General features: G+C 41.1%; 1 protein-coding gene across 2 annotated transcripts in view; it reads left to right on the forward strand.

Moving 5' to 3' along the window:
• The first annotated feature begins 18,225 nt into the window (after window positions 1-18,225).
• Window positions 18,226-20,960, forward strand: part of LOC124804760 (E3 ubiquitin-protein ligase TRIM33) — a 138,934-nt gene continuing 136,199 nt past the window's right edge. For both annotated transcript variants that reach the window (XM_047265069.1, XM_047265070.1), the window contains exons 1-3: window positions 18,226-18,940; window positions 19,059-19,273; window positions 19,349-19,474. In XM_047265069.1, the coding sequence (XP_047121025.1) occupies window positions 18,643-18,940; window positions 19,059-19,273; window positions 19,349-19,474 (639 nt within the window). In that variant the 5' untranslated portion in view covers window positions 18,226-18,642. The remainder of the gene's footprint in view (window positions 18,941-19,058; window positions 19,274-19,348; window positions 19,475-20,960) is intronic.

Genomic DNA, 20,960 nt, shown 5'->3' on the forward strand with positions numbered 1-20,960 from the left:
TTTCTACGGGCGTAGAATTTGTAAACAACTTTAGCATTGTCAGATTGTTTTAGATATCGTGAAAGAAAATTCTGCTGCTGATTAATTTCTCTTTGATGATTACTGTTGCGTTTAGTAAACTAATGGAAAATGCAATTAAAATATTCACTGTACTAATACACATTAAATTCAGCTTACTACAGAAACATCACGACGGCAGTCTATCTTAATGAGGCATTAAGCTCAAAAATGGTTCAAATGGCTCTGAGCACTATGGGACTTAACATCTGAGGTCATCAGTCCCCTAGAACTTAGAACTAGTTAAGCCTAACTAACCTAAGGACATCACATACATCAATGCCCGAGGCAGGATTCGACCTGCGACCGTAGTGGTCGCGCGGTTCCAGACTGTAGCGATCCATTAAGTGTCTGTAAGACGATTGAACCTATTTTAACACGAATTAGTAGGATATTACCGACTTTTGACTTCGAAATAATTTGTATTTGCTTCACTTCCTGTATCATTCGCAAGTATTATGAAAATGTGGCAATTCATAGATAAAATTATATATTCACAACAACAAAAAATATGTCGGCAGAAAACAAAAGTGGCATCATGAAATTGGCAGTACCTTAAGGTTTTCGTTCTGACACTAAGGGCTACTGAAAGTAGCAAGACGAATTTTGCTCGAGCGTTGTCTTACGATTCCCTTATTGAGTCTGTATCTGCCTGCTTAAAAGAATTAAAAACCTGGCTTTCAGCGAGTCTCGAAAGGCGAACGAAAGAAACTTGCACCTGGTAGCCAAGCATGTTACCTGAGAAATGGTATTTTCCTAAAGTGGGAAGACATCCTTTTGTGGTTGAATTGTTGGAAAATGTCAGTCAGACATGTGCCGTTGGTCTAAGCGTTTCGGTGTGTTGAATTTGTACTAATGATTTTTCACGTCATCTTGATGAATTTTGCTCATAATATTTTCGAGTGTGTTCCAGAATTTTCCTACATTTTCAGTGTTTTTTTTATTTTCCATGTCGGTGGGGCCATGTGCATTGATGAGTGTATATTTTTTACTGGGGCTCTGAATGAGCATAGTCATAAGTCGATTGTTGATGGGTGTGATTTCTTTGGCAGAGTTGATGATAGATCTGTGTTCGAGAAATGCCTTGCCAAAGATTGGTACGCCTTCGCTACCTTTTGTTGTATTTTGCTCTTGAAGATGCAATGGTTTCCGTAATGCAAGGTTTCATTGTTAGTCGTGGTTCTTGAAGGGCAAGGATGACAATTTTTTGTCGGTCCATTTATTATGTGAGATTATTTAGTTTTCGTGCTTAGATCAATGTATCGATGTTTAGTTTTCAAATGCATGTTTTCTGCTTGTAGGGAAATTTACCAGAGATCTTCGATATTCTCTGCCGTGCTAACCTGGACTCCCCAGAATCCGAAAATCCAGTTGCCGCCTGTCGGCAGCCGGGCTGTATACAACCTGGGGTAAAGTTGACTTTGCTTGCACACTTCATGCTTGCTTGTGTTTTATTGGTTTGGCTTGGGTGATACCAGGGCCGGACAGGACTAGAAGGTGTTGAAGCCTTTGGAAGCAAATATTTTCAGCCGAGCTCATTGAGATAACAGACGGTGACCAGAATAGCAGTGATTTTCACTCAGACGTGTGTGGATTTTGGGTTCAACGGATTGAGTAGCCCTTCAGGATTGTGTTAGTATTTGGTTCACCCCAAGTATTTGATTTCCTCGGTACCACCCATATGGGAGAGGGTTTCCCCTATCGGCCACACGGAATTATTATTATTATTATTATTATTATTATTATTATTATTATTATTATGTCATCAGCAAATCCGATATGGTGTATCTTCCCACCACTGAAATAGATGTGTATGGTTCGATTCAGTATTTCCATCACATAAATATGGGTTATAATTACGTTACATTGCTGCTAGTAGACATATTTCTCACTTTTTCTTAGACAGTTGCAACCTGTTACTCCATCATAGGAATTTATGTGCGCAGCATTGTTGCAATACAGACGTTCGAATTATCCGATTTCTGTAATTTCATTTCGACACCAGATCGTTCTAATCGGATTCAGTCAGTCAGTCTTAATGCAGATATCCGACTACGACTCTCATCATTTGATAGACTGGGTAAACCACATTCTTAATCGGACTGTTGAATCTAGATCACTTATCTATGACAGGGACTGAATTCTTAAACACTGTGGAAAATAATAATACAATGTGCTTATTACGAACACGTTACTTAAATATAAATGTATGAACTAACGAGATAACAGTTTATTTACAGGAGCAGAGCCCCATCCATCATAGCAGAGCAGTGCGAGATGGGTTTCAGGGCCAAGAGAGGATAAAGCTGTTGCCGTTTGTTCCACGATCACCGAACATCAACCAGATAGAGAATATGTGGACAGAGGTAACAAGGTCATTGCCATGTGGACCTACAAATGCAAGCGACCTTTGGACGAATATAGAAAACGTATGGTGGGAAGTAAACCACACTGTCGAAGGCTTAATGAAATCAATGCCCCTACGCCTTCGAGAAACTTACGTAATGATCGTGGGTGGGTTGGTTACTAAAAGTATACTCGTCCACAAAACCCATGTGGACAATTATCTGCTAATCGGTCAAGCTTTGCTTTGTCGCAGCTCTTTAGCATACAAGTCCATTTACTTTCAGTATCCACCTTACAATTCATGCAATGCAAGGTAATTGAAAAATCTCATCCACTCGACGCCAGCTGAGGAATTGACTGGTGCATGTGTTGTTCAACACACAGTAGTTTTCACCCTCACTGGAATCAATGCCTGTTTTTGTGTGTGTGTGTGTGTGTGTGTTTTCGTGTTCACGCACAATCTGAATCAATACTATTAACATTTGAGAGACAACCAACAATAAATATTGCATCAAATTTGACTGTAAAGTATTTTAATGCGATGGGAAGTTACAAACTGAATTTTTACCCAACCCACGACCTGCATATTACGTTAAGTAAGATGTATTAACTTCGTAGTATCGTTAGCAGAGACAGTGCGCTCTTGTTGTCGAAACTCGCGACAAGTGCAGCGATTAGCAGTGCCCAATGCCGCCGCGATTTGTTTATGTTGGCTGAGAGTGGACACTGCAGCAGACGCTTCGCCATAAACAGGAAGAAATCACCTTGGCTCTGACTGCAGTGAGCGGATATCACTGCCTGTGTGATCTTATAGTAACCGACGTGAGACTCTACTCACAGGTGCCATGGAGCAATTGCAACGGGTATCATGTCATTAGTCATCAGTATATTAACCAGTGATGAAATGTTCACTCTGTTTGAATCCCAAGAAAATAGGAACCTTCTCACAAAGGAATGTGAGGTGATATCAAAATTTATCCAATATACAAAAATTAACTGCAGGGCTTTCATGTATGCAGTAGTAGCACACAAGGAAATACTATGTCTTGGAAGCGTATATTTCATTTCCTCTTCTCATATTAACGCCCTTGTTTTAGTATGAAGTGAGAAAATAAACACGAAAAACTAAAGTTCCTTAGAAGCATATCAGTCATTTCCTCTTCTCATATCATAACTTTTGTTTTAGTATGAAGTAAAAAAATAAACAGTTTAGGGTTGTGAAGCATAATATGACACCAGATTCTTATCGTAGGCGCTATCGGAAAAGCAAAAAGCAGGGAGCTGTCCATTCTTTTGTCCAACAGTCTGTCTCCTTTCATGCATTATTCCCACTAGGAGATTCTTATTTAAGGACTTTTTGTGGGCATCAAGTTCTTCAGCAGAACAAGCCTTATGTTATTGTGCTAATTACGGTGTGGAAAAAATGCAACAAAGACGATTTCTCTAGAGCAGTGGGGATATTTGCACATGTCTGTATTCAGCAATGACTGCCAGCTGCCACAACACTTCACAGAACCCATGCGGCAGGCAACACAACTGTGCGCGCACTTCAGACTTCATTCAGTAAGACGTCAGGAGATGGATGGAAACGTCAAATTAACGTCACTTTCCGAATCGTCTTCAATCCAGAATGTGTTATTAAGGTAGTTGAGCGTTCTAGCAATTAAACTTTTGTAATTCCCATATGAGCATTCCGATAGCCAAAAGAACCCGTTAGTGTGAAACCATCGGGAACTGCATTAATATCAAACTGCAAGAACTTGAGACAATACTTGGACTCTTCTCTTCGCTGGGTGACCTGTAACTGTTATTTAGGATTCTCTCCGTCCTAGGCGTAATGCAAATGGAACTTTAGAGGCGGTTTCCGCTATTCTTGACAAACATCAGCAACTTGTAATCACTGCGAGTTACAACTGCGTGATGATAATGGTTCAGGTTGTCAGTAGTTGTGGTGGTGTTACGCTGTCAAACTGCTTACAGTAGGCGCTACAGTCTGGAACCGCGCGACCGCTACGGTCGCAGGTTTGAATCCTGCCTCGGGCATTGATGTATGTGATGTCCTTAGGTTAGTTAGGCTTAACTAGTTCTAAGTTCTAGGGGACTGATGACCTCAGATGTTAAGTCCCATAGTGCTCAGAGCCATTTGAACCATTTTTGAGTTTAATGCTTTATTAAGATAGACTGCCATCGTGATGCTTCTGTAGTAAGCTGAATTTAATTTGTATTAGTACAGTGAATATTTTAATTGCATTTTCCATTAGTTTACTAAACGCAACAGTAATCATCAAAGAGAAATTAATCAGCAGCAGAATTTTCTTTCACGATATCTAAAACAATCTGACAATGCTAAAGTTGTTTACAAATTCTACGCCCGTAGAAACCTACTGGTTCTAACGATGTCATTAAACCAGAATAGTTTTAAGAGTATTTTCGTCTAGAAATGAATTGCCTTTACAGTTGATCGATCAAGTGCGGGAAAAGTAAAATTTTACGAATATATGACGAGAGGGACAAGTGCTTGAGAGAGGACTTCCCTATCAATACAAGTACCTGAGAGACGACTTTCCTATCAATCTCCTGGATAGTTTTGTTTCTCAAATTAACAGAGTACGTTATCATGCAGTAGCACAGGTGGTGTAGCTTTGTTGCTCGATTTTCTTAAACTGCGACCGAAAGGTATCTCAGTTGTTAGCAACAAATTACAGCTGTGTTGCACACACCCCTTGGGGCAGAATTCGTGGCCCAAAACACACTTTTGGAGCTATCAGATGTAAAATATTAAGTTCACACTACTCTTTGCTCGAGTTTACGTCTTTTGGTGGAGCTCAGCCTATCATTTCTTCTTAGGAAGTTAACGATAAAGGCATCATAACACATCACCAGTAACAGTACTGCATAGGAATGCTCAATGAGCGACCTGATGACGTTCAATAATAGTCACTCCGTTGATTTTAGTTGATTCGAATTAGAGCATGCAGTATTCCTACACCAGACTTCTGAACTTCGCCTGTTGAATGTAAATGTCGCATGATGGTAAAATGGTAATCTATCACATATATGAGACTTCCTTAATGTGGAAAATCATTCATGCCAGAACGATCTTTGTTGAAACAAGAATATCTTTTTCTGATGTATTTTACCCAAAATCACTCGCTCCACACACAGTTCAAATCTTTCTAGCTGCGTCCTCTGCGTTCACCCCTCTGTTATACCAAAAGTAAACGTTGTGTTGCAGATGTTACACCTTTTTCCACTTGTGACTCAATTTTACAATGCTTAACTGTAGTTCATGATTTTTAAGTATGCAAAATCCAATGCTTAACTTCAAGATGATAACTAGAACTTCAAATTCGAAAATGACAGTTGATACATACACTGATAGCGTGACGCCGCGTTCACGTGGGTGGCGCCGGATTTCAGGCGGCGGGTGGCGTCTGGCCGGTGGCCGGTAGCCGCTGCAGCGCGAGGAAACGCTCGAGCGTAAGCTGTTATGATCGCGACGCAGCCACGAGCTGTCCTGCGGAATTGTTTCTGGAATACTTGTTATGGCTGGTGGGTAGAATGTTAAGCGAATTATCTTCGATGTTCAATCAGACTCATAACGTTAGACCGAAATGTGGTAAAAAAAAAAAACATTCAGTCTGACGCGAACAGGCGACTATAAGCTTAGAACACACGACGATTACCACCAGACCACGGGCTCACACACTCCGAGGACAACTCGGAAGTAGACAACACTTCCTCCTAACACATCCGCATCTTACAGTGTTGCCAGATTGTGCAGATGGCCGGACTTAGAGTTGTCAGGGGCGGTCAGTTTTACTGGCCACCTTAAGTGAACGACTCGGACTTAGTCTCTATGGCGGCCGGCCGGCGGTCAGTTTTTATGTCTAAAACTGTACATACTTAATCTGTGGATACTGTCATAAGCGTTTGAGAAGTCCTCGAACGTCACCAGAAACCGATGGTTCAATTCCCAGCACTTTTCCCAGATTTGCCTCTGGGTAAAAGTTTGATCGGTGGTCGATCGTCCTTCCTGGAAGCCTGTCTGGTACTCTCCCACAATATCTTTTGCAAATGTCTTAAGTTTTTCTAGTATTATTAAAGACAGAACTTCTTAAGTTACACTTAGAAGAGAAATGCCCCTGTAGTTGTTACAATTCCTATTACTGTTCTTTTTCAAAATGGTTCAAATGGCTCTAAGCACTACGGGACTTAACATCTGAGGTCATCAGTCCCCTAGACTTACAACTACGTAAACCTAACTAATCTAAGGACATCACACACATCCACGCCCGAGGCAGGATTCGAACCTGCGATCATAGCAATCGCGTGGTTCCGAACTGAAGCGCCTAGAACCGCTCGGTCACAACGGCCGGCACTGTTCTTTTTGTGCAGTGAGAGAATGACGGCTGATTTTCACTCTTCTGGAATTTCCTCTTTTTCCCATATTTCTTTTATGAGACTGTATAACTCTTCCTGAAGTGTTTCTCCTCCTGCCTTACACATCTCTGCCGTATCGTATCTTCTCATGGTGTCTTATTATTCTTTAGTTTCCTCATTGTTGTTTCTACATCTTGTTGAGTCACTTGAATGTTTGCGGCTTCTCCTTCACCCTCTGTATTATTCTCATGTGGATAGACACTCTCTGCATCGTCAGCATTCAATAGCTCTTCGAAATAGTCACTCCACCTATTCAGAATTTTTTTCTTGTCTGTTAACATATTTACATCCTTATCATTAACAACTAAAGCTTCGTTTCTGTGACATTCCTCACATGTTTCAACATCTGAAACGTTTTCCTGCTGTCTGATATTGTATTTCTCTTTTCGATTTCATCAGTCATATTGTTCAAGAACTTCCTTTTTGCTGTTCTCAGAATCCTATTTGTTTCTCTTCTTACGGTCTTGAGCGCTTCCTGTAGTACAGCACTTTGTCTGTCCAGCATGTGCACCGCCCTTGCTCTCTTCCAGGCCTTCACATCTTGTTCACATGTCTCATTGAACCATTTCTTCTTCATTGTTAGCTTTCTGTCTCCTAGAATTTCTTCAGCTGCTTCAGTTACAGAGGTCCTTATTTCTTCCTATTGTTTATTAACACTTATTTCATCAGCGCGGTTACGTTACATGTCCACGTAAAATGCGCACGTAAAATCCGGTGTGAGGGGAAACCTAAATAATAAATAACCGCAGCAAATTGCTCAAATTTTAACTTTATATCCTCTAGGCATTTATCTAGAAGTTTCATCTTTCCGTTTTCAAAACTCTTCATCTGTTATCGAAAAATACCCCAGAAATCCGTTTTTTCTGTACCAAAGCACAGCAAATGGGTGTATTCTTTACTATATATTACTAAGATATGGATCTGAAACAACCTTGAAAATTTTCTTGGTATCGTTACCCGTTCTCGAGATTCAGAGGTTCAAAGTTACCATACTTGTAGATGTAGAATACACACGTAAAGTCTGGTGTCAGGTGAAAACGCGGTTTACGAAGTGACGTATCACGGAGGAATATGCTGTTGCGTGTCTCCGTTATCATCAGAATGGTTCTGGGAACCCCATGTTGTAGTACTTAAGCACAAGCAAAATTTTTGTGTACGTAAAAGCCAGTATGAGGTGTAAAATGAATTTTGCATTATGTGAATTCCACATAAGTAAACTATCAAAATTTTACTGACCCTTACAGCTTTTCTTATTAGTGACATGTCATGCTGTAGCAGGGACAAAAGAAAGCAACGGAAAAATGCTCCTATCGGAGTACAGAAAATGCAAATAAGCTCATGTTTAAAGTTGCGGTATCAGCTGCCTCATTCTATCTGCCTCAGCACCTTCAAATTTTTTTCCCCAAAAGTTTGGCATGCGAACTGACGGTGACAATTCAGACAGGAGCCCGTTTTGATAGAGTAGAAGTTCCTGAACCATCAGAGGAAGAAATCAGTTTTGCCCTAAAACTGCCCCAGGAGGTAGAGGTATCACAGCTGAGATGCCTCGGTTGGGAGGGCACCCACTGATGGATGCACTGAAGCGATTAATATCAACCATCAGGGCAGCAGAAATAATTCCTGAAGAATGGAAGGGAGCAATTATATGTCCCATCTTCAAGAAGGATGATGTAACCCTACTATCCAACTACCGAGGAATTTCACTTCTTGAAATTGAATACAAAGTCCTTACAAGTCTGCTGCTAAATCAAATGAAACAACTGACTGAAGAAACTGTAGGCACATATCAATGTGGATTCGTCCCCGGACGGTCTACCATTGACCACATATCTACTTTGAGGCAGTTGATAGAAAAATTCTACGAGTTCAATCGGAAACTACATCTCATCTTCATCGATTTTCGGCAAGCTTATGACAGCGCTGACCGCGTCACATTATGGGAAACGTTAGAGGAACTGGGAATCCCTTCGAAATATATCCGTCTAACTGCAGCTTGCTACTCCCAGTCAACTTCTAAAGTACGGTGTGGCAACCAGCTATCACCATCTTTCACTATCCAAAATGGATTGAGACAAGGAGATCCATTGGTACCAATATTATTTAACTTGGCCTTGGAAAAGCCGTGACACCTGCCGAACCAGAGAAATGGAGATGTTGGGAGTAGACACAATTCTGGTATTTACTGATGATGTTGTGATCCTTGGCGAAACTCTAGAGCAAATGTGTTCTGATACTTCCCCATTCCTCCAAAAGTGCAAAGGAAATTGGGCTGGAGGTGAACGAGGACAAAACTAAATATCTTGGAGTATCACGTCGTCGAGTTCTCCCTCCCACCATTGTTGTAGATGGTTCAAATGGCTCTAAGCACTATGGGACTTAACATCTGAGGTCGTCAGTCCCCTAGAACTTAGAACTACTTAAACCCAACTAACCTAAGGACATCACACACATCCATGCCCGAGGCAGGATTCGAACCTGCGACCGTAGCAGCAGCGCGGTTCCGGACTGAAGCGCCTAGAGCCGCTCGGACACAGCGGATGAAAGAAGTACATCAACGTATAATAGCATGTTCTTTAGTCTGAACAATCTTTTTAAATCTCTTCTGATATCTCAGAAGAACAAAGTCCATCTGTACACGACACTGGTGAGGCCAGTACTTTTATATGTCTGTGAAACTTGGGCGACATCAGCAACAGATTCAATATGTGCATTTGAAAGAAAGGTGCTTCGGAAGATCTATGGACCCATCTACAATAACATGGAAGGTAAATGGGAAAGAAGATAGAAAGGAGACCTGTACCAGAGGTTTGGAAAGCCACACATTGGACGAATATTGGGACTGAGGCTACTGCAATAGTTTGGCCACATCTTACGAGCGGACGGATCCGTTCCTAAGAGAGTCCTCCACTCTCAACCCACGAGAAAACGCCCGAGAGTACGCCCAAGAACGCGATGGAAGGATCGAGTGATGACGATCCTTCAAGAAGTGTAAACAGCGGCCGTGGAGGATGATGCTGGAGACCGAAAACGATGGAGTGTCATCTGCAACAAATACCTCCTCTCATCTGATTGACAAACATTCCTTTTACTGGGGTCTTTGTGTTTGTAATGGTTTGTTTTCCTGTTGTTCTGCTGTAGGCCTCAAAGGCCCGTTAACGCAATAAGTGATGATAATGGTGCGAACATATTCGCACTTTTTTATGCCGAGAGAGAAGGAAACAGGGCCAGTGGCAGAGAGATGGAAAGGTAATAAATACTGGAAGATAGAAGACAGTGGTTGTGGTATAGAGAGAGCGAAGGAGACAATGTCTGTGTGAGAGAAAGAGAGGCACACAGTGGCAGTTGAACGCAGTTCACGCTGGCGAAACGGTGCTAGGAAGAGTGAAGGAGACAGTGACGGTGGGAGAGGAATAAAGGAATGCAGAAAGTGAAAGATGATGATGTATGGTTTGTGGGGCGCCCAACGGCGTGATCTTCAGAGCCCATACAAAGTCCCAAATACACAGTCCAATTTTTACACAATCCAATCTATCAACTGTCCCGAATGATGATGATGGAATGATGAGGACAACACAAACACCCAGTCCCCGGGCAGAGAAAATCACCGAGCTGGCCGGTAATCGAACCCGGGACCCTGTGATTCAGAGGCAGCAACGGTAGCCAATTTTTTTTTTTTTTTTTTTGGGGGGGGGGGGGGGTGATCTCATTTTGCTCGTTAATGGTCGTTGTATTTGTTCGGGGAGGACGTCCCAGGACCCCTATTCGAGTTCATAGTTGATTCATTAACTCAGTTTTTTTTATATAGAGGAGCTAACCCTCTGACCGAATACGCTGAGCTACCATGTTACGGTAGACCACGAGCCGCGGACGAAAGTGAAAGAGGGAGAGAGCCAGTGATAATGAGAGACAGAGTCTGTGACAATGACAACGAGGAAGAGAGGGATAATGACAGTGAGAAGAGACAACAAAAGTGGGAAAAAATAAATGAGACAGTAGCAGTAAGAGGGGGCAAGTGGAAGTCAGTGACAGTGAGAGCAGACAACAGTAGTAGGACGGAATGAAGGGGACTGTGGTTGTGACACGGAGACAATGACAGAGAGATACGAAGAGCTATTGAGTTGGGCTGAATGAGTGACTCTGAAAGGGCAACTAGGAATCGATGGGTACGAGAAACTTAGAGCGACTTACGGTTAGGGGAGCTTGTGGGAGCGTGAAGTGAGCTGCTCGTTACAAAGAACGTAAATACATTACTGGCTATTAAAATTGCTAGCCCGCAGTTCGTGGTTGTGCGGTAGCGTTCTTGTTTCCCACGCCCGGGTTCCTGGGTTCGATTCCCGGCGGGGTCAGTGATTTTCTCTGCCTCGTGATGGCTGGGTGTTGTGTGATGTCCTTAGGTTAGTTGGGTTTAAGTAGTTCTATGTTTTAGGGGACTGATGACCATAGATGTTAAGTCCCATAGTGTTCAGAGCCATTTGAACCATTTTTAAAGTTGCTACACCACGAAGATGACGTGCTACAGACGCGAAATTTAACCGACAAAAAGAAGATGCTGTGGTATGCAAATGATTAGCTTTTCAGAGCATTCACACAAGGTTGACGCCGGTGGCGACACCTACAACGTGCTGACATGAGGAAAGTTTCCAACCGATTTTTCATACACAAAACAGCAGTTGACCGGCGTTGCCTGGTGAAACGGTGTTGTGATGCCTCGTGTAAGGAGGAGAAACGCGTACCATCACGTTACCGGCTTTGATAAAAGTCGGATTGTAGCCTATCGCGATTGCGGTTTATCGTATCGCGACATTGCTGCTCGCGTTGGTCGAGATCCAATGACTGTTAGCAGAATATGGAATCGGTGGGTTCAGGAGGGTAATATGGAACATCGTGCTGGATCCCAACGGCCTCGTATCGCTAGCAGTCGAGATGACAGGCATCTTATCCGCATGACTGTAACGGATCGTGCAGCCACGTCTCGATCCCTGAGTCAACAGATGGGGACGTCTGCAAGACAACAACCATCTGCACGAGCAGTTCGACGACGTTTTCAGCAGCATGGACTACCAGCTCGGAGACCATGGCTGCGGTTACCCTTGACGCTGCATCACCGACAGGAGCGCCTGCGATGGTGTACTCAACGACGAACCTGGGTGCATGAATGGCAAAACGTCATTTTTTCGGATGAATCCAGGTTCTGTTTACAGCATCAAGATGGTCGCATCCGTGTTTGGCCATACCGCGGTGAACGCACATTGGAAGCCATACTGGCGTATCACCCGACGTGATGGTATCTTATCTTACACGTCTCGGTCACCTCTTGTTCGCATTGACGGCACTTTGAACAGTGAAAGTTACATTTCATATGTGTTTCGACCCGTGGCTCTACCCTTCATTCGATCCCTGCGAAATCTTACAGGTCCTGTACGGGCCTTTCTGGATACAGAAAATATTCGACTGCTGCCCTGGCCGGCACATTCTCCAGATCTCTCACCAACTGAAAACGTCCGGTCAAGAACTGTGGTACCGTGTTGAAGCTGCATGGGCAGCTGTACCTGCACACGCCATCCAAGCTCTGTTTGACTCAATGCCCAGGCGCATCAAGGCCGTTATTACAGCCAGAGGTGGCTGTTCTGGGCACTGATTTCTTAGGATCTATGCACCCAAATTGCGTGAAAATGTAATCACATGTCAGTTCTAGTATAATATATTTGTCCAATGGATACCCGTTTATCATCTGCATTTCTTCTTGGTGTAGCAATTTTAATGGCCAGTAAGTATATTCTCATGCCAAAATGTATGGGAAAATTTTTAAAAGTGCTGAGGAGAACAGAGTGTGGCAGCTAACACCCCACTTTTCAGTCACACTCTTTTCAAATGGTTCTAAGCAGTATGGGACTTAACATCTGAGGTCATGTCCCCTCAGACTCCTTTAAACAGGAACATATCTCCTTTCTTTTGTTCCGACAGGAGCATTTTCCCACTGGTAAATAATAATCCAACCCCTTCTCATTTAGGCTGATGAGTTTATCTGTAAAAAACGACCTTTTTCCATTGCAAGAAGTGACACATGAATACTTAAATGAGATAGTTTGGGATTGTAAGGTTGGATAATTCCAGATCATTTCCATTTTCGCCATCAGAAATTGTTATACTTGTCTGTCTAACACAATAATGTGAGATCTATTTATTCCAACAATCCTGTCGGTAATAATCGTCGTGTCCGAAAAAGTTTATTTTCGTCGAATCCTGATCACTTCCTCAACTCAGACCGAAACTGACAGAAGAAGAGCGTAAAATAACCTTCGAGGGTGACGGGAGATTAGAGCATGACGGCTTCTAAGTTGTTTGCCAAAATACAGCACTCATAAGGAACGAGATTAGATGTCTGCATGGTGAAAACGGTGTATCTCTCTTTATGGAAATTCCATAACGCAGTATCATGGACAATATACTAATGGCAGGAAAAGGTGATTAATATGCATGATTAAAGTGTAAAATATGTAAAGTTAAGTATATGAAAATCAAAGTATGTAGTATGCATGAATTTACTTCCTATAAGATAAAAATATGCAAGCTTGACCGAGAAAACCTAAGATTGCCTCATGCTGTGATATAGCACGAATAGTAATAATTTGTTTCAAATGACTAAAGTTCATCCGACCCACACGGATAGCCGCACCCGTTAGCACGCAGCTTCCGGGATTCGGGAAGATGATGGTGAATCTAATGTTAGAAGGCTCAGCTGTGTGTTGATAGTAAAGAGGCAGTATATTATATTAGACTTAGAATTCGTTTCGCAATAGCGTAAAGTTATCATATTGCCAAATAAAGAAATATTAAATTGTGCATTTGGGTATTCTTACATACTGTTGAGAGTATATGCTACACTTTTTAAAGAGGCTTTTGTTGCTTAATTTTATGGACTAAATACTATTTGTATGAAGGACAACTGAATGTAAATTTTGTACATAAAATTTTAAAAAAAATAAACGTTTTTATTTTCAGAATTAGTGAAAAGCATGAGCCCTTTTAAGGCCATCTTTAACAAAGCGAACCCGAGCCCCAACCCCTTTTGAGAAATTCCTTGCTACGTCCTGTGCGATAGTTGATTAGCAATCGTAGCTCACGTACACTGGTGTTGTTACGCTCTCGGAAGTAGGTCCTCCTTCTTGTTACTAAGTTACAGTAAATGAAACTTTACGATATTCTAAAGTATTAAAAGCTATCAACTTTTTCCTTGGTCATACTTTAGATATGTAGTTTTTACTTCAGAAATCTTGTACAGGTCTTTCTCTGTAATGTTGTGCACTGATTGTCGTTCTGTTCATATGTACTGTGAAAACGGCTGACAATGCTTGCTGCTCCGTAGTGAAACATGCGCGTAGAACACGGTTAACAAGTGGCGAGAAACAGGTTGTTCTAAATGTTGTTCATTGGTTTACAGAAAGATAAGCTTTGAGGTTCTGACTAAGTGTATTTACTAAAGCTAAGGGAATTTTGAAAACCGAATGTGTAGCTGAATATATAGCGTTGTAGAATGATAAATCGATACAAGTTATGGATCGATGTTACAAATCTCGATTGGTTTTCTCTTCGTTTTCGTTCAGTTTGACGTATCTAAATCTCTTAAACATAAAATTCATCAAATATATGCTAATTAACGCATATCTAACCATCATTTTAACGAAAAATATATGTCTTCTTGTTTCTAATAACATATTGCATCAAAATTCTCGTTCTGCTGCAGTATGAACCCAACAGAACTAAATGGTTCAAATGGCTTTTGCACTATGGGACTTAACGTCCGAGGTCATCAGTCCCCTAGATTTAGAACTAATTAAACCTAACTAACCTAAGGACATCACACACATCCATGTCCGAGGCAGGATTCGAACCTGCGACCGTAGCAGCAGCGCGGTTCCGGACTGAAGCGCCTAGAACCGCTCGGCCACAGCAGCCGGTCCCAACAGAACTCAACTGATCTGGAGCCAAGTTAGGGGATAAGTCGCGAGAAATAACAAGGCATTTCAAGCTGCCGGACATATGGGAACTAATGCACAAAGTTTTGGCGCACGTCACTGCCTAACGCTGGCGAGACACACAACGCCACGCCAGAGGAGAAAATGTGGCGCTTGGATGGTTTCGTGGATTCTGTTATTGACCTACTCGTTATCAGTGTAGCAGATGAGAGTTCAAGCACTAAAATGTATTTTGCGAAGTTGAAAATGGAAGGCGTTCAGAGATTACCAGACGACTTACTATAAATAATACATTCAGTGGCTTCAGTACTTTTATACGGTGAAACCCCTGCAATACGCTGTAACGCCACACATATCGCGCGCAGAAAAATTACCCCGTGTTTAAGTTAGGAATTTTTATCACTCTTGTTTTTAATTACAATACTATGTTAGCCAAGAACGAGAGCGTATTATTCTTCACGTCTAGTCCTCTAAGAGGCGTGCGGTATTGGAGTTCTCTTTAAAAATGAAATGACATTCTAAGCTACATAGTTTCTTTGTTCGTGTGTTTTTACATCGTAATTGCAAATGCCCACGTCACTGCAGGTTTGCTGGACCAGCTTGCTGGCCGGTGTCGTCCAAGTTAAATGCGCCGGTAAAGTTGTTACCGTATATTATCGCTCAGTCAATGTGAGCGTAACGCACAGCATAAAACGTATCTCTATTGCCGTATTTTGCTGTTCTAGAGACAGCTTCGCTTCCGCTCCACGTGGAACGAAATCTAATGAGACTCCAGCAAGCGTGGAAGGAATACATGGGATAATGTTTACAGTTTACATCAGGTTACGCAGCATAGAAGCCGGAGTCTCCCGAATATACTGGCTAACTAATGCATAGATAAACCTCAGCAGGTCGTATATTATTTGTTATTTTACTAGTCTCTCTCTATAAGGACGGCAGCGGTGGCCGTGCGGTTCTAGGCGCTGCAGTCTGGAACCGCGGGACTGCTACGGTTGCAGGTTCGAATCCTGCCTCGGGCATGGATGTGTGTGATGTCCTTAGGTTAGTTGGGTTTAAGTAGTTCTAAGTTATAGGGAACTGATGACCTAAGATGTTAAGTCCCATAGTGCTCAGAGCCATTTGAATCTCTCTATAAAAGAGAGCCTCTTCAGATACTCATTGCACCGACTGTAGTATGTCAATATTTCAAAGTTTCTCTCAGCTCCTCATGTTGACGATTGCGCTGAGAACACCTTTGAACATATAGCATGTCGACATTAGGTTAGTGAATATTTCAAGACACTGTCGTTTATCTAGTGAAACTACTAATAAAGCAAGTAATATGCGACCAGTAACGGTTCATCTGCACTTTAATTCCTAGTGAGTGCTTTGCAGCCTGCGGCCAATGGCTTTGCCGTGCGTTACGTTGGCAGTGATCGAAGACAAAACACTAGCTAACGGGCCGAAGTATTCCGACTTCTAGCGATTCAGAACCGGGGAACCGAACACATAACAATCCGTTGTCAGATATACAAATTTCCAGTTTTTGCAAATTCGTGTGCCTTGTGCCATATGGTGGACCTCCTGCATAAGCTTTGTGATAGCACTCAAATTAAAGAATTGCTTGCGTGTGTTGCTGGCAACGGAAACAATGGTGGCTTTCCATGAACGCACGCCATAATGTTATTAAATTTTACAGCTAGTTTTTCTCGTGCATTCATGAGACAATCGCGCCAAAACGGATCGTTTGTTTATATATCTGTGCGAAGACATTAGTACTGGCTGTGGAAAAGTGGTAGGCTTGTTATCTAATTTTACAGTCTCGAGACAGGCTCGCGTCATAGACTTATTTCATAACTCCCTAAGCTTCTAGTTATAGTTTTCCCCTTGCGGCACACAATTTTACAATATTATTTATGTCGAAGTTAACATTAAAGCGAAGCGTACGATGAAAATAATTTTTTAAACATTCTTTTTACATGTTTTATGTTATTCCTCTGCACTAGGCTCGATCACTTCCAAACTGCTAAGAATTGTTTATTCTTCTGAAATTGTTTTACTCCCGACTAGCTCATTTTTTTCTATAAAACGGCCTTTTCGTCCTAGCTCGTTCTACAGCTAAATGTGATTCTTAGCTTCGTATCTCAGGCTGCTGTTCAAATTACTGTAATCGATATACCTTTGAGCAATTTAATTCACATTTCACACCTTATAATTCAGTTTTTACGCGTTCTCACGGGGCCATCCAAAGTTGTAGAGCAAGGACGTCCATTTTTTTTAGCTTACCTGGGCCACACTGAAAGAAGGCGAGTATTTTTGGGCCGCACGTAGTACCCTTAACACTACTAACAATAACCGCCGAGAAAAAAAATCGTGATGGACCAAGCAGAGAATATCAACATCTGGCGGGTGTTTCAGACTGAAAATATTCAATTTATCATAACTTTACACAGCTCTATTGTATTTATTTATTTTTACTGGTTATGTTATAATTGATCACTTCTTGGGCCGCATTGATGCATGCTTTAGACCGCGTGCGGGCTCGGGCTTGGAACCCCTGTTACGGAGTTCAACCATCGAACTCTTTTGTCGGGTGAAGAGGAATGTTTCGATACGAATAGTCGGCTTTGGCCAGTAACGTAATGCCAACCAATTTAGAAGACAAAAAGGTTGATCTGTAGCTTAGCATGAGATATAAATTAGGTCAGAAGCTGACAGTATGGTTGTGAGTTGGCGAAGCCAACGAATCTGAAACTAAATAAATCTGGTTGTGATGAAAGACTGATATGTAGCTTATCCCATTTGAAAAAATCGCCAATAACATCACGTTTTATCACGCCATATTGTTTACGGCGTTTGTTGCACGTTTCCTGTATATCTAGTCTAACAAATTTTGTGATTAGGAAAGAATCGCAATCACTTACGAAAAACAATTTAACTACAGCGTGTATTGACTGATGCATTCCTAGCTGGAAACGCCTTCCAAGTGGCACTGTTCACCATTAATATTTGGTACCTTCCGATATCAACTATGGACAAAAGAAATACTAATGCGTGACACTTTATTAATGATGACTTGTTTTTAACATCTCATGTAACGAAATATCCAGTTACTCAGCTATGATAGTGTCTGAATGTCGTCTGCAATCAATAAATCAATTATTTTGCAGTGAAATAATCAAGAACAACTTGATTACACTAAGAATTTAAAGATAGTTTAGTTTTATAACATTCTATCAGTCATGTACAACAGTGTGGTACACCCTGTCATGATTAATTACGCGCCGCAATTATTATCTGCATGCGAATCGGAACTCGGTTTAATCGATAATATCGATATTTGAAACGGTCGGAGTGTAGTTGCAATTGCAGGAAGTGAGTTTGGTTATATCGACCATGGAATATATCGATAAGAGGAATTAGATGGTGGTAGGTGGTGTTTTGGCGGTATGAAAATGTAGGATATTGACAGGATGGAATGAGTTAATGATACGTGGGACGACTATTTACATTAATTTGAAAACATAGATGACTTATGTGTCTATAATGCTGTTATTATCGCTCTGAAGTCCATGCGTTTAACGCTAATTCGACCTTCTTAAATCCCTGGCACGGCCGCACGGAGAAATGGCTGTTGTCAGAAATGCCGTATAAATGATGAATTGTATCAGAAAGCCGTAATTATTTTAAAAATCATATTTGCGTTCATATAACTGAGAGTAGTAGTGGAAAGTGTGTTACCGCAGTGACTGGCCTGCATACCGATACTGAGTTGTTTACATTGATGGCTTAGGTCGCGAATTTTGAACCGTAGCGTGACAGAAGATTTTTAGTCGGGGAAATGGATAGGCAAGAACAAGTTATCGCTGTTGTGAAACAAGAAGCAAACGAGAATAACACTCATGCATCAGTAACCTCGGACAAACAGATGAACGACTGTAGTGAAGATACTATACCTAGTCCAACAACTGGTGACAACCCAACTGGAAACCCTTGGTGCAATACAAAATGTGTTTTTTGCCAACATGTGTTATCGTCCGGAGACGCTCCGAAACTTTTAGATTGTCTTCACGCCAGTTGTTCTTCTTGCTTGTCATTAAAATTTAACGAACAGGAGCAACTTGACGTTGAAGTAGTTGGTAAGATTATATTTTGTTTACGTTAATCAACAGCATAGTAACTAAATCGAAATAGCGCTTTAAATTTTGGAATTAGGTTTTTAAACAATTTTCTACAAGTGCTCTTCTTATATTGCAGAGAATAGTAATGTGGTGTGCCCCATATGTCGTGTTCACTGTTATGCTGCCAACATAATTGAAAACCAGTTTCTCTTGGAAGCAGAGGGTGACAATGAAAATGGTCAAGGCTCTTCTAAAGTTAGTGACCAGAAGTGCACAAGTTGTTTAGATAATTCCATTGTCACAAGTTGGTGTGTGGAGTGCTCTGAATATATTTGTGATGGTTGTGTTCAGGTAATCATATGTTTTTAATTATTCACTGTTGTGTAACGGAAGAAATATTATGTACTTAATGAACCTTTGATGTAGGCACATCAACGTTTAAAAATTACGAAAGAACATACCATAAAGCCAAAGGAAGAGGCAGAAAATGACAATCAAGCTTCAGCTGTTACGAATGCCCCCAGAAGTCTCTACTGTGCTGTGCATAGACAGGTATGAGGTGTAATATTGTAAGTCTTTTATAAACTACATGAATATGTGGTTTTCATATCAGTTTTCCGCGTAGTGCTCAGCGCACACCTTTTAATTTGTGTTTTGTGAGATATATTCAAGACATCAACAATCTTTAGTAAACTCTTTTCTGCTGCAGCTGTTATAGTTAAGTAAGGAAATAAATGAATCTCGGCAACTAAAGTAGCATAATAATACTAGTAAAAATTCAGATACAACATGTGTCTGTAGTTAGAAAGCAAAATATTTAGCCTAAGCCTATAGAAAACGTGTTACTTATAACCCAATTCAGCTTTGAAAGATGAACTGTGATAGTTTTAAATGAGCAGAAATACATTGTGTAGGGCTGTAGTCAAGACAGCATAAGAAGGTTCTCTAACGCTCTAGATGACAAGAGTCGATGTGGAGCTGATTTGCCAAATTCACACTGCTCTCACATCAGTTGACTTGGTGTGCACAGCTGATCTTCCTCTCTGGATAGTCGATCTCCAAAAACTTCTTCTCTGCAGAATAAAGCTGGTCAAGTGAATTTACCCATCTTCTCTCTCTCTCTCTCTCTCTCTCTCTCTCTCTCTCTCTCTCTCTCTCTCTCTACTCATGAAATAAGTGGATAGTCGCAGAATACTTTTAATTTAATCTTGTTATATTTCAACTTCCACAAAGACAAATTCACCATTTCTCACATAAATATTCAGAAGTTTGCAAGTCAACTGATTCGTCTCACATTAGACTCGATTAAATACATTTACAATAGCGTCGGTTTAACAACCATATAATTTATGAACGTGTCTTGCTACTAGCAACTCCAACACATGAATTACTTATAAGTCTAATTTCATTTCTTCATTTGTCGTTAACAATCATCACAGTCGCTAAACGCACAGAATAATACATAAACACTCCTTGTTCTTCTCTACAAATACACTGAAACTCTATGGATCGTACAGCAGGTACTTGTTAGCGGCTGCGTCCGCATTTCGCTCGTGACTGTTTTTAGATCTGCACACACAAACGTGCCATGCGCTGTAGGTCAGATTTGTCTCTCTCTCACTTCTGTTTAAAATGTCATGTGTTTGAGACGGAGGAAAGCCACGTGGTTCTAGAATTTACGCAGAAATTCATGAAGCACTACATATTCCCCCGCTCAGATCGAACACACGATACTTTATATACAATCATTATGTACATTATATCACATATAACAACAATTCATATTTCAACAGTATACCTTGTTCCTTTCATAACCGTGAATACCCTTTTTCGTATTATTTAGCTATTCCTTATTTTTTTCGTTTTGCTTTAATTATAAAATGTCAACATTTCAATCAATGTTGAAGTTTGTTTTCTTATATCTAGGAATTGTAGGGACGAAACCTATAGTTTACAATTGTAAGCTCCAGTAGTTTATGACACTTGAGTACTTTATTCTAGGTAATTCCTTGTACTATTTTTTCCTTAGTACTTAATA

The sequence above is a fragment of the Schistocerca piceifrons genome, chromosome 7, assembly GCF_021461385.2.
Source record: "Schistocerca piceifrons isolate TAMUIC-IGC-003096 chromosome 7, iqSchPice1.1, whole genome shotgun sequence".
Classification (NCBI taxonomy): Eukaryota; Metazoa; Arthropoda; class Insecta; order Orthoptera; family Acrididae; genus Schistocerca; species Schistocerca piceifrons.